Here is a 14219-nt window from a genome sequence, read left to right as displayed (position 1 = left end):
CTTAGAGACTATGTTTTCTAATATGAGGTAAAACAAAAAATTCTGTCAAGTTGCATTTGTGTTTAAGTCTTAACGGTTTCTAGTGGAAGCATGGAATGCAGTTCCTAAAATTTAGGGCTATTTGCACTTCTTTCTCTACCTATTCAAAGTTAAAGAATCATTCCAAACATCTTAGTTTGCAGATGAAAAAATGCAGTCCAGAAAAGTGACCCAGATAAGGCCTGAAGCTAGCCAGAAGCAGAGGCAGGACTAAGATTCAATTTCTCTAACTTCTATGCCAGGCTTTGTGATCTCTAAATATAGTTACAATGGAGATCAGATAGTAACACAGGCGGATGGGAGCTCTTGGCAGCACCAGTATGTTAACCACAGAAACAGGAGGTGGCTAGTGCATGTATCTCGTGACCAATCCCTCCCCTAACATCTACTGTATACATAGGGAATAAAAATGGATAATTTTCTCTTGACATTTTTAGACAGGAAATCATGGCTGCTCTTGATAGAAGCCTAAAGATTCCAATAAACTTTTCTGAAATAGAACAGTGCTTTTAAAAGGGAAAATGGTTTTGTAGGCCACTTGTCCTTTAACACAACTTAAGAAAGGTAAGTATAGTTAGGCTAAAAAGCTTTCCTTAATGTGTTCACTTCAGTCATTCCCTTTTAAAGGATAATGAACTTGTCAGTGTGTTATAAATACAGAATGCAAGGCTGGGTGCAGTGGCCCACGCCTGTAATCCCAGTACTTTGGCAGGCCAGGTGGGTCACCTGAGCTCAGGAGTTGGAGACCAGCCTGGGCAACATGGCAAAACCCTCTCTCTACTAAAAATACAAAAATGAGCTGCACATGTTGGCGCACACCTGCAATCCCAGCTACTCAGGAGGCTGAGGCAGGAGAATCGCTTGAACCCAGGAGGCGGAGGTTGCAGTGGGCCGAGATACTGCCATTGCACTACAGCCTGGGGGTAAGAGCAGCGAGACTCCGTCTCAAAAAAAAAAAAAAAAAGAATAAATACAGAATACATACAGAAATGACACAATTCAGCTTTATTTTTACTTAATTATAACAATTTTTAAAAACTCCATGACTTTGTGCTATTTCTAATATTTAAATAAAAAAACATTTCAAATTTTGCACAAATAATTTAGGCTAATACATAACTAGATTTGAATAAAGTCAGATGAAGCAGTAATTCCTCCTCTGTGTTTGAAAAGAATGAGTGTGGTTACAAAGTCACAGGATGAGTCCCTGGGATCCGGGGTAGGAGAAGGGGTGGATCAAGAACGCTTTCGGTTTGTCACTTCCTAGCAGGCTGAGGGTGTGACACAGCAGCTCGGTGGCAGAGAGCTCTATTCTAGCTTCTAACACCCCAATGCTAACTTTTTGGATGTATTTCCTTCCAGCATGTAGAAAGGGCTTTCTTGGCTGCCAGGAAGTGGGGAGCAGGGATGTGGCATGGCGATGGTCTGGGGACAGCCAGGTGTCCGCTCAGACACTTCGGAAAACTGGGGAGGGTGAACAGGGAGACAGAATCTCCATCTTCTTCCTTTTGTTGACTGGGGAGGAGGGTGCTTGGTGACATTTTCCTGAGTATAAAGAAGGAACACAGGTTTGAAAGGTTGGTAACTGTGTGAAAACAGGTACTGAAAACCAATACTGGGGGAAAAAAGGCATTGTAAACACTTCTATTTAAAATGAAGATTTCTGGAACAATTATACTATATAGTGGTATCACAAGTCTTTAGCTGGTAAAATCTAGCACTGAAACAACTGTTAATTTTTAACTTGTGAGGGTTCTTTTTAAAGCACCACTTAAGACCTATATATTAAAAAAATTAAATATAGAAAAATTCTTCTATCTAATAAATGCGTTTGAGAATGCACAGGAAACAACACAACCCATTTTAAAACTTTTGGTAACTGAAGTGGAGCATTAAATTCAAAACCACTTTGAGGATTCCTACATTGTTCACCTAACGGAAAACAAATGCAGAGCTATCGAAGAGTTTCTCAATAAATTCCCACACCTTGGAGGGCTACAGCTTTTCATAAATATGGTCACTGGACTGAAGATTTCTAAATTTTAAATTTGATACCCCCAAAAAGTAACATATAGGATTTATAAGTATTTTATTTTTTTGAGAAATAACAAAAAATTGGAACTAGTTTTAACAATCTCTGAAAATTTTAAATTCTAGACATGTTTTTTTGAAACACACTTCCAAACAAGATAAACAACAATACACATGTCTACTACACTGCAGAAGTAGCTTAAACTTGCCAAGACATCCTCCTTTGTACTTTTTTCCTCAAGAGTTGCTAGGTCATTTTTTGCCCTTGGCCAGCAGCCTCTTGAGAAACAACAAAGGACCTACTGTCAAAGTCACTCTCAGGTGTTTGCCCTGCCAGCTCATGCCTTCTCCGCACACCGCACCCTCGAAGGAGCATGGAGGCCCGCAGGGCTGGCTGGCCCTGGTTCCAGCCTCACCGCCGGTTGGACCGCTTTTCGTACTTGTCCTGGCTGCTCCGCTTTCGCGGCGGGGAGTAACTGGCAGAACCTCGAGCACGGAAGCTGTGCTTGTAAGGATGGCTTCTGTGTTTCTTCGGGTTTTCTTCTTTCTGGGCCTGGCTCTTCGCTGGTTCTTTATCGCCCTCTTTTTGTTCATGGTCTTGCTCTTTATGAGAGGGCAATGTGTTTTTAATTGTGTTAATCAGAAATCTTTTATTGGTACTGGCAAGAGGACACTTCATCCTGGGGTGGGGAGGAGAAAAGAAAAAGCATCACAAATCAAATGGTTAACTCCACAGCTGGATCCAGCATCGTGATTAGTACCAAAGAATCCTGCTCCCACAGAATCGAGTTTCTGAATTTGTGAGCTTTCCTTGCATGCCACCTAGTGTAAACTCTGAGTACCGGGGGGAAAAATATCAAGACGATTGGAAATCTTGAGACCGACTGCCCGGAACACTAAACCTTTCTTCCCTCCTGGAACTAAATTTCCTACTGAAGTTCGTATGTGCAGGTATTGACCGCACTGTGAACTAACAGAATCATTTAACATTTTCTTTTGAACTAGTAAGTGCCCTATTTGACTATAACCTCTTTTGGATTAAATTTATTGCGTCTTGTGTTGTATTACCAGACAGTGAAAACTGTTCCTTTTCCAAGGAAACTAAAAAGTATATTCTGCTGTATCTTAAATACAGAAGCTAAATGATCTACTACAGAATAAAAAAATTGTGTAAAGAATCCATAAATATGCAATAATCCTTTACTTAAAGAAGTTCTTACACCTCTATTTCAGGATGCCAGGCTATGCTCTGTGGAGGGGCACTTTACTCTCCCGCCCTGGTGAATTTCTGTGCAGGATATATTTAAGTACCTTCACGATTCAAGTTCACCTAGGTGAGGCTGCAACCAATCAAATTGCTAATTAATGTGCTTAGATTTACTTATAAACTATTTCTTTTTCAGGTGTTAATAAATCTTCCATTTTCAAAAAGATGACCCTATACAAATGAGAACTTGCATATTTCTCTTAGCCCTGAGATGTCTGCCATATGATGGGCTAATTTAGGAGTATGCTGATTCCCAAAACGTTATTCGGGGTGGCTGGTATTAAACAAAAATGAATGTAGAATAGCCACCTTTTGATTTACAGAGAACCCCAAACAATACTTCAAAATCAAGCCAACAACACTCCACCATAGGAAGGGTGTGGACTAGTACTGTATAGGTGAAGTATAGGCAGTCAGGCATCAGCATAGCCTCACTCACAGAGGTCAGACTACCTCAGAAAACCACAATGGCACTGAATCTGGAAGTAGAAGGAAGAAAAACAAGAAAATACCTCCTGCTGCAAATAGGTAGCTCTTGAGCCTAGAAGGACAGAGAAAATATCTGAGAAAAACCAATGGTTACTCCCAGCGTGCTGTGCCTGGTTAATGGTCAGGCCAGAAAAGTAACAAAGGAATGAACTAGAACAAACAGAAAACCAAACTTAGAAAAGGACAGTGGAGTGCAATAGAAACAGTGGGAACATTCAGAGGTGGTGACAGCTCTGGAGTTCAGAAGCCACAATGAATGAGATGAGGGGCAAAGAAGAAAGGCAATAATAAAGAAAAACGTTCTGCAAGTACTGTGGGGTATAAACTATAGAGCTTCACGGAGCTTCCAGAAAAGGTACACTAGCATTATGCTGCCTTAGCAGTCTCAAGGTAAAGACATTTCTACCTCCTGAGGGCACGCTGGCATTAGGACACTCCTGTGCAGGAAGGCAGCATGTGATGAGAGGCAAACCAAGTTCTCCTGCAGGGTCTGACAGGGTCCTACCGAATGCAGGTGATGCTCTGGTGAAGACACTTGAGCCACTGCAGTTGCAAACTCAGCAACGATTCAGAACAGTATTAAATACTGGCATGTTCCAAAACAGCGTAACACAGACAGCCTACAGGAAACACTACCCTTCATCACAGAAAGTAAAAAGCTTAGAGGGCTCGTCTTTGGCAATGGTGGTCTGGTGCTTAGTATAGGAGCAAAACCTTTTTTATAGGCAAATGAACTACATATATCTCTTGGATATATAGGGCTAGGAGTAGCTGGTGAAACATGTCCAGCAACAGAAGAATTCTGGGGTCTTTTCACTGAAGTGGGCCATCTCGGTGGTGGTAAACTGGCCAGTTCTTCTCTGCATTAAACAAGGAAAGGTACTTTTCCCAGATGTGATGGTAATCCAGGATCTCGGAACAAAACCTTTGGTAACTACTGGTGAACTCCACTCTATTTTGCTGTTTTCAATGTCAGATCATCTTTAAAACCAAATGCTTCCTCGAGGTGAGCAAAGCCCTGCTACTAACTGCAGTGTTGATGCCAAGAGGCAGAGGGGACTGCACCTATCTTCCAACTGCTAGCATGACCCACCGGCTCAACATAGTGACCCAAAGAGTTAGCGAGAGAATGAGATGGTTTTATAGACTAATTCCACAAGAAAACTGGCATTTACATCTCTTTTAACATCAGAGATGCAGTTTTTTAATGTTATGTGTGGGATTCTATTCTAGGTGAAAAGTCAAGGTGGCTTGAGGAGATCCTGGTTTACTGGGGTGGGGTGGAGGTGGGGTTTGAAAGTCAGACATCTCCCAGGCATGCCAGTACATATTTTCGAAGTGATGACAAGTGCTCATTCACATTCTACTAATAAATACGGCAGGGCAATGAAATACAGTAGTTGCAAGCAGATGTGAAGGTACATATAGTAAATAATTTTGTGTAAAGAAATTCCAAAATCTGCATAGAATAGATCCAAGTGTAAGGACAGCAACATCAAAACCAAGGTCTGAGGGAATCAGTGGGGGGAGCTTCTCTGGCCTTTAGGGTAGAAATTAATTTTGCTGAATCTCACAGTCGGTTTTCATTGCTAAGAAATCACACTATATGAGACAGTGGCTGGGCACACATGCTCTGAAATCACACTGTCTTAACAGACTGGACTTTGGGCATACTATGTAATCTCCCTGCTGCCTCTTAGCTGTTAAGTGGGAATAATAATGGCAACTATCTTAAAGGGTTGCATGCAGATCAAATGAATGAGAACATGTAAAGTACTCAGAACAATGCATGACACATAAAAGCACTTGGTTAATTTCAGCTTTGGTTCACAGCCTACTATTTAATTAGCTGTGTGATCACAAGCAAGTTACTTAACTACTCTTTGCATTCATTTCCCCTACCTGCAAAATGGGAATAACAGACATATCTATCTTATAAAGTTATTGTGAGGATTTAATGAGATAATGCATATGGCATTTAGCATGGTATCTGGCATACAGCAAACTGCAACAAATGTTACCTACAGGTCCACAATTTCTTATCCCTAATTCCAAAATTTAAAAACCTATTAAAACCAAGTTATTTTTATGACACCAAAATTTGTTTGGCAGCAAACTTGATCAGACCAGACTTTGGGCTATTGATATAGTCTTTATCCCGTTTAATATAAACATTCATATGTTTTGCTGAAGAAATGATACCATGTTGAACAAGTACAGGGTAGTGGTGGGGGGGATCTAGTACATGCTATCTGTGCTGTAATACCTTTCTAAAATGTAAAAATATCTGAAAGTAGAGGCTTATTTGGATACAAAGGTTTTAGAAAAAGGATGGTTGACCTATATTATTTTACCCTCTCTTCATGAGAAAGAGTACACACAGCTCTCAAATAGGTTAATACATCCAGAATTTTTCCAAGATGGCAACTCAAGGTATCCCAAAGCATCAAATCACCTGTGATAATAAGTTAATCAAGAACAGAGTAGAATCTCTATGAAAGAAAAGATTAAGAAAAAAGTAAGCCATCATTAAAGTTAATGAGACATTTTACATAAGTATCCAAAAAAAGGGTTAAAATTTAAGTTTTGGTACCTAAAATGGTTAGATTTGTATTTGTAGAAGTTTCAGATTCCAGGCTATCTCAATTCTCCATTGCTACATGGATCAAGAGGCTACTACACACTACCTTTGAGCTTATCATTTGTATTTCCAACTGTTCCACAAACCCTCTAGGCCTCTGTCCTCAGATGCAAAACTAAAGGTTGAAGTGGGTAGGTGATCTCTAGAGTTGCTTCCAGTTTTAGGATCCTCTGCTCATGCTCTGTACGTTAACTCTTTAGAAAAGTTCTCTCTTCTCATTCATCACATTAGGAAATTATTTCTTACTGCCATTTCCCACTTGCCCCGATCCCCCGCAGTATTTGAGATGACATGATAAACTGGCATTAGACACTCCACTATTCCCGGCTTTTCTTGTATCAGCTTTAGGGTAACCATCTGAGCCCTGAAATTGAGCATAAGATCACAGGCCACGGCTGCCTGCTGTGTCTGCACCGTCTGTTACTGTCTATGCCCCAAAGGTGTGCTGGGGGAAGCACTGGAGGAGGCCACAGGACAGGGCAGCTGCTTTCCTGTCTTAGCTCCGACCTGGAGGGTGACTTTCTCACCCTGGGTGTTATTTTTATATTTAGTTTATTTTTGTTTCCAGAAAGTTATGCTAGCTCACATGATAAGAGCCAGATTTAAGGTGCTAACAACACAAATGGATATAAACCCTAAATATCATGAGACCAGTTAAATCTGCTTTGGAAAGTACCCATGACACACTGTCAGATTTGAGATCTGGCATTCTATCTGGGTTAAATTTTAAAAGGAAAGCAATTTCCTTCACTTTGAAACCTGTGGGCTCAGAAGCTATGATGAAGGGTTCCACATGCTTCAAGAATCTGCCACTGGAGAGACGAAGACTGACTGGGGCTAGGATTACAAGCTTTTCATCTTTTTTGTCTCTCTTGCTGAAGGATAGAGGTAGTAGTATCTAACTTTCCACAGATTTAGACCCTGCTACCTTTTGCTTCTAAAATATTTCCTGAATAGGACCTATCTGAGAGTGACACAGGATCACCAGCCGACAGGGTACACTGAAGACACAATTACCTTGTGCTATTCCATTACCAATGTTGCCTCATTTCATCTCCACAGCTATCATCCAAAAGGAAAGAAAAGAAAAAAGGTAAAGCGCCTATCCCAAGCTAGTAAGATGTGGAGCCAGACTGGAACCAGGGAGTCTGGAATAGGGCAGAAGGAGTGGAGCAGAGAAAGACTCTCTGCAGTCTAACCAGATGGCCAATTAACAGAGCAGTCAAGAAAGAAACCACAGGTGAAAAGCTTGTCAGCACACTGTGGCTGAGGCTCCTCATCCAGGACAGGCATGAAGCAGCAGATGCACACACAGTGACAGGTCTGCTAAGAACAGCTGGCCACTCAGGAGCCCAGGAGAGTCACCAACACGGCCAAGGACAAAGGTGGAGAGTCCCTTTAACACACCTGACTTTGAGATGTGTGAAGTCGAACAGGTAGTGGGAAATAAGAATTATTTTTATGGTTAGGGAATAGACACCTTGGAGTCATGGAAGCAAGGTTCCATGCAGTGCACTTCAATTTGTTCTTTTATTCTATGGACAAATCCATTCTCATACTAGCAAATAGCATATCTTCCATTCTGTACATGTCTTTGCACTCTCATGGATGCAGGTCTGGAATAATGCCTCTAGAAAGACTGAAGCAGGGGCCTAACTCCATTCCCAACTCTCCATGAAACAAGGGGAATATTTTTTTATCTTGATGCTGTGGTTGATTACAACTCGTTTTGTTGTTTAATGCTGCCACAACTACCATAACCACCCCTGGTGCTACAGTTTATAATTTGGCAATCAAATGCCTCAGCATGCGGCCACCTGAAAAACGCTTTTTATGGCGTTATAATCCCTATTAGTAAACTGTTAACCCTTTTTTTTTTTTTTTTTTTTTTTTTTTTTTTTTTTTTTGAGACGGAGTCTCGCTCTGTCACCCAGGCTGGAGTGCAGTGGCCGGATCTCAGCTCACTGCAAGCTCCTCCTCTCGGGTTCACGCCATTCTCCTGCCTCAGCCTCCTGAGTAGCTGGGACTACAGGCACCCGCCACTTCGCCCGGCTAGTTTTTTGTATTTTTTAGTAGAGACGGGGTTTCACCGTATTAGCCAGGATGGTCTCGATCTCCTGACCTCATGATCCGCCTGTCTCGGCCTCCCAAAGTGCTGGGATTACAGGCTTGAGCCACCACGCCCGGCCAACTGTTAACCCTTAATTACTCTGTGTACAACAGTCCTGAGGCCACAGTGGGTGCTCAATGACTGTCTCCAACACTGTACCTAAAAGTAATCAAAAATCATTGACATATGTGTTTGTCTGTATATGTGTGTGTGTGTATATATATATATATATATATATATGAGATATGCAAAGCATTATGCTAAGCCCTGTAGCAAAGATATATACCAAGCTATCTGTTTATGTGTCTCTGTCTTTGGAGACTACCAAGAGGAGCAGAAGGTAGGGGAAGTCGAAGTTCAGAAGCAGATATGTGAATAGTAGCACACTGAGACAGTTTGCAAGGCTATAATCCTCAGCCTCCAACTCCTTCAGCAACGCAAATCATTTACATAGATATGTGCTCTAACAGTAACACATTCAGGGCTCTCTCATTCACTTTCATAACTGGATATGAAAGGAATGTGGGAAGCAGGGGCAGTAAGCATTGGCACTTCAGCATGATATCAGACAATAATCCACAGAGAGAAGTGATGCCATGCAAGAAGTGTTAAGTGACAGACAGGAAAGCCAAGTTATAGTCCCATCAGCGATTCGCTAGCCAGGGCTTTAGGAAAGCTCTTTGGGTCTCATATTCCATATGTATAAAGGCTTTGGGTCTCTGTGGCCTGAAAATATTGCCAAGAGCCTCCTCCATGAATTGTCTGAGATGCGAGCCCTTGCTCCCCTCGTCATTGGTTCTAGCACAGTCAGCGTGGCTGCCACACTGATCGCCTGCTTGTTTCTGTATCCACCGGTGGATTAAAAACTTTAAGGCCAGGAGAGTGAGTCTTCTTTACTGCTGTCCATGATTGGCCTCTTAACATACCTACTGGTGCCCTGTGAATACTTATATAAATAAGTAAACACATGTCTGGATAAAGGCTGGAGAAATTATTTGCTTTCCAATAATCAACAGTTGATGACATAAACTGGAAGAACAAGATGGGTGACTTCCTTCTATATCTCTAGATTGACTCTCAATCCAAACAGAAAAGCATTAAAAAAAAAAGTCATTCCCCTTAAAACAATTGGGTTAAGAGAACTCAAGAATCATTTTCTCTCAATTCAATCTTTAGGACTTATTTTGCCAAAATATAAGTTTTTCCAAGTATAAGGCTGAAGTTCCACAGGTACTAGACTCAGAAATTATACTGGGCAGTAGATAAGCTAAAGTGAATGTGACCAGAATAAAAACAGCTTTGTAGACAATGAAGCTGGACAAATTTCTGAAATTTATGCTTATAAATTCCTTTATGTTGACTAAAAGGAAGTCATATGAGCCAATATTTCAGCTTCTCCTAAAGCATCTGTCAATAACAGCTTCTAAAGAGATTCTTTTGCTGAAATACATCCAAGGAAGAATATAGCACCAAATGGTCTCTTGCTTTATAAAATAAAAATGGCATCTCACTTGCATTTTCTTTAGCTCAGCAATCTCTTTCTGGCACCTGCTCAACCATCTATTTCTTAAGGAATATCCGAAATGAAAAAATAATACCACTCACTCTAGTTCTATTTTAAATTTTAAAGCAAATAAAAGGTCTTCTAGATAGAAAAAAACAGGCCATGGCCACTAGTGAACAACAGATAGCTACTCTTTTAAGAACTGTCCAAGAAGGTCCACTCCACAGCGATGGGTCTTGGGACTCTTGTGGCTAAACACCTGGCCAGGCTACCTAAGTGCTATTTCAGCACAGAGGAGCTGTCTGCCCCTGGCCGAGGTGTAGGATTGCTCTGGATTCTGCAGAGCAGGCTGGTATCATTATTTTTAATTAAAAAAAGGGATTAGTAAACTGTTTTTCAAATTTGTGTGAGCTTTAGAATCAGCTGGGTATCTCTTTAAAACTCCAAAGCCCAGGCCACACCCTAAGCTCATAATCACTGATAGTAGGGCAGAGGCATCAGTATTGTTTGAAGGTTTCCAGGTGATTTCAAATGTGCAGATAAATTTGAGAACTAATGACTGGTGGTTAAAAGTTTCTCACATACACTTATTTAAATAAATGAAAGAGCAGATGGAGGGCAGGTCCCCTTTGTCCCAGCACCAGTGAGTAGAAGCAAGCCATGGTTGTCATGGGTCCAGACCTCCTTTCATAGCCCATATCTGTTTGGGTGTGCTCAACTGCTAGACTGAACTCTGGCTAGGAAAAAATATTTGCCCCTGGAATAAGCATGTACCCAGAGATTCCTGCTTCCAGAGCAACACAAATCAAGAGTCAAAATGTAAACATTACGAGAGAGAGAGAGAGAGAGAAAAAAAAAAAGCAAACTTTTTATTTTTAATGAAGTGAAGTCTTCTATGGGATTGACTTGCTCAACTGTTCAGAGCAGTGCTTCCCAAACTCGGTAAGATCTTCTGGTAAGCTTAAAACACAAAAACAAAAACAAACAAAAAACCTGTAGGACCAATCTTAGACTTCTCTATCAGAATGCTCTGGAGTGAAGCAGGGAAGGAGATCTGTATTTTTAATTTTTATTTTTTTGAGACGGAGTCTTGCTCTGTTGCCCAGGCTAGAGTCCAGTGGTGCAATCTTGGCTCACTGCAACCTCTGCCTCCTGGGTTCAAGCGATTCTTCTGCCTCAGCCTCCTGAGTAGCTGGGACCACAGGTACATGCCACCACGCTCAGCTGATTTTTTGTATTTTAGTAGAGATGGGGTTTCACTGTGTTGCCCAGGCTGGTCTTGAACTCCTGAGCTCGGGCAATCCACCTGCCTCGGCTTCCCAAAGTGCTAGGATTACTGGCCTGAGCCACCACGCCCGGCTGGAGATCTGTATTTTAAAAAACCTCTCCAGATTATTTTCTCATTAAAAAAACTATTAAAAAGTGATCAATAGAACACATATTTGTTATACATTACTGTAACAGAGTCCCTGGTAGAGGATCACAATGGATAGCATTCCTCGCTTCTCGTGCTCCCCTTAGTGCTCGCTGTTAGCAGGCCTAACTTCTCACAGACCTTTATGCGTTACGGGTTCCCATGGCCTTCCCTGACCTGGCCAATAAAGGATTACACACAGTGATCCAAACTCGGTTTTTCACATACATAGTAGATATTTTCTCACAAGGATTCATATAGTGCTGACCAATTCTTTTTAGTGACTATAAAATATTCAACAGTAGGATGTACCATAGTTTATTGAAGCATTTTCCTGTCTTTGGACATTTGGACTGCTTCCATTTTTTTTACTATCAAAATGTGCTACAATAATTCTGTACTTAGGTCTGTGCACATTTATGAAGTTCTATGAAAGAGGGATCACCGGGAGCAGAGATCCTGGGTAAAGGGGCACAGAGAACTGTGACTCAACATTTTGCCCAGGGCCCTGCACAGAGAAAACCACACCACTGCCTGAAGCACAACACTGCGCCCCTTTCCACATCCCTTTGTCTCCACTGGATTACTTGCCTTTTTCATTTCTGCCAATCTAATGGGTGAAATTTAAGTGCTATTTAAGAGGAATATAAATACCTATGCACGCGCTCCCACCCCCATTAGATTATAAATTCCAAGACTGCAGGAATCTTTGTCATTCTGTTTACAGATACATGAGTGTCAAAATAGTGCCTAGCTCTGCTAAGTACTCAATAAATGTCTGTTAATATGTTTACTTATGGCCATTTGTAGTTTTGATATATACACATACACAGACACACACACACACACACACACACACACACACACACACACACACACAGACACACACACACACACACAGATATGGTTTTCTTTTTATAAACTGATTTGTAGAAGCTTTTTCAATATTATTAGTCCTTTGTTATACATGGCAAATAATTTCAACCAGTCTACCACTTGTTTTTTTACAAGTTAACTTTTCATATGGTACCTTTTTCTATGTAGAAGTTCACTATTATTATGAGACTGTTGAACCTGCCGTTGTCTCATTCATAGCTTCTAGGTTTTGTGCCTGGCTAAGGGAGGTTTCTACCTTATCCTTGCCAATATTATAAAAATATTATCCTGTATTTTCTTCTATAAGATTCATATTTTATATGTTTAGTTTTTAATTTTCAGTATTACAGATGAATAGTCAATTGTATTAGCACCACTTACTAAATAATCCACTCTTTCTCCACCAGTATGAACAATGACCTTTTTCCACACAGTTAGTTCATATACATATGTGGGTCTCCGTTCTTTTTTTGTTTTCTTTACTTCTCCGCTCTCTTCCTTCCTCCCTACTCTCTTCCCCGGTCTCTATTCTGATTCCCTATTCTCTCTCTAATGTCTTTAGTCTTAAACTAATCTCATACTAATTACTATACATTTACAGACTATTATATCTGGGCATGCAATACTGTCATCTCATTCCTCCCAAAAATATCTTAGCTGAAAAACTGCACCTTTATAATGGAGAGATCTGGTAGTCACCAGCTTTATCAAGGGCAACCTGACATTAAGTCCTCCTGACCTGTTGTAATGAAGACATATAAAAACATCACCTATGTAATAGTCCTTCCTGTGAAACAAGTTTAACCTGAATCTAATCAAGAAAACATAATCAGGCAAATCCAGAATGTGGAACATTTTTGCCTGGATCCTGAATCTGCATCCCAAACAAAAAGCAACCACTATAAAAGACGTTTTTGGGATGTTAGATGATGATATGAAATTATACATTAATTTCATTGATATGGTAATTACAATGTGATTATGTATGAGAATGTCTTTGAGATCTGCATGCTGAAGAATTTAGGGCTGAAGAATCAACATGCCTACAATTAATTTTCACATGGTTCAGCTGAAAATTATATGTTTGTGTATTACATGTAAATATATCACACAATCATAGATAATCACACAATTTCCTTTTTTCTCAGTATGTTTTCTAGTGGGCTATTGACTGTATAAGCAAGGAATTGATTTTGAATGTTTATCTTGTGCTGAACCACTATGGGTAGACATCCTATCTGCAACAAATGACCCTTTGTCTCCTTTTTTCTCCTCCTATTTATTTTCCTTGTGTAGCTGTATTTGCTTGCTGGCACCTATCTAAAGCAGCAGTTCTCAACGTGTGATGCGTGAACCTGAGAGTCTTCCAGACTCATGAGGCAATCTACAAAGTCAAAGCTATTTCCATAGTTTTGATATAATTTGCTTTTCTCCAGAAGGTTGACATTTGCACTGATGGTGCAAAAGCAACAAGTAAAACAGTGGCAAGAATCAAGGCAGTGATGAAAAACTGTACCAGTGGTTACTGTACTCTTCACCACCATGCATTAAAAATGGCCAGTTTTGAGACTGTCCTTGATTAAGCAGCATAAATTATTAATTTTGTTAAATGTTGACCCTTAAGCATGGGTCTTTTTAATAATGTATGTGTATAAACGGGACATAAATACAAAGCACTTCTGCTACTTGAGATTATGATGGATGCCTCCAGGAAAAGTACTTGTGTGACTGAGTGGCAAAGTGAACTAGCTGGCTATTCAGACGTGAGTGAGCCTGTTACTTCAAGGAAAACAATTCACAGTATTCATTGCCAATATGCAATTGGAGCTTCCAGATGAAAGAAAATTA

General features: G+C 40.5%; 1 protein-coding gene across 1 annotated transcript in view; it reads right to left on the bottom strand.

Annotated features, from left to right (window-relative positions):
- Positions 1-1025: 1025 nt before the first annotated feature.
- The window catches only part of LOC102139305 (protein POLR1D), a 45342-nt gene continuing 32148 nt past the window's right edge, over positions 1026-14219 (bottom strand). Inside the window, exon 3 of the mRNA XM_045377498.3 lies at positions 1026-2750. Coding sequence (XP_045233433.1) covers positions 2483-2750 — 268 coding nt within the window. The 3' untranslated portion in view covers positions 1026-2482. The remainder of the gene's footprint in view (positions 2751-14219) is intronic.

Source organism: Macaca fascicularis, chromosome 17, assembly GCF_037993035.2.
Source record: "Macaca fascicularis isolate 582-1 chromosome 17, T2T-MFA8v1.1".
Taxonomy (NCBI): Eukaryota; Metazoa; Chordata; class Mammalia; order Primates; family Cercopithecidae; genus Macaca; species Macaca fascicularis.
Note: the sequence above shows the minus strand (reverse complement) of the source record. Positions and strands in the feature narration are given on the sequence as shown.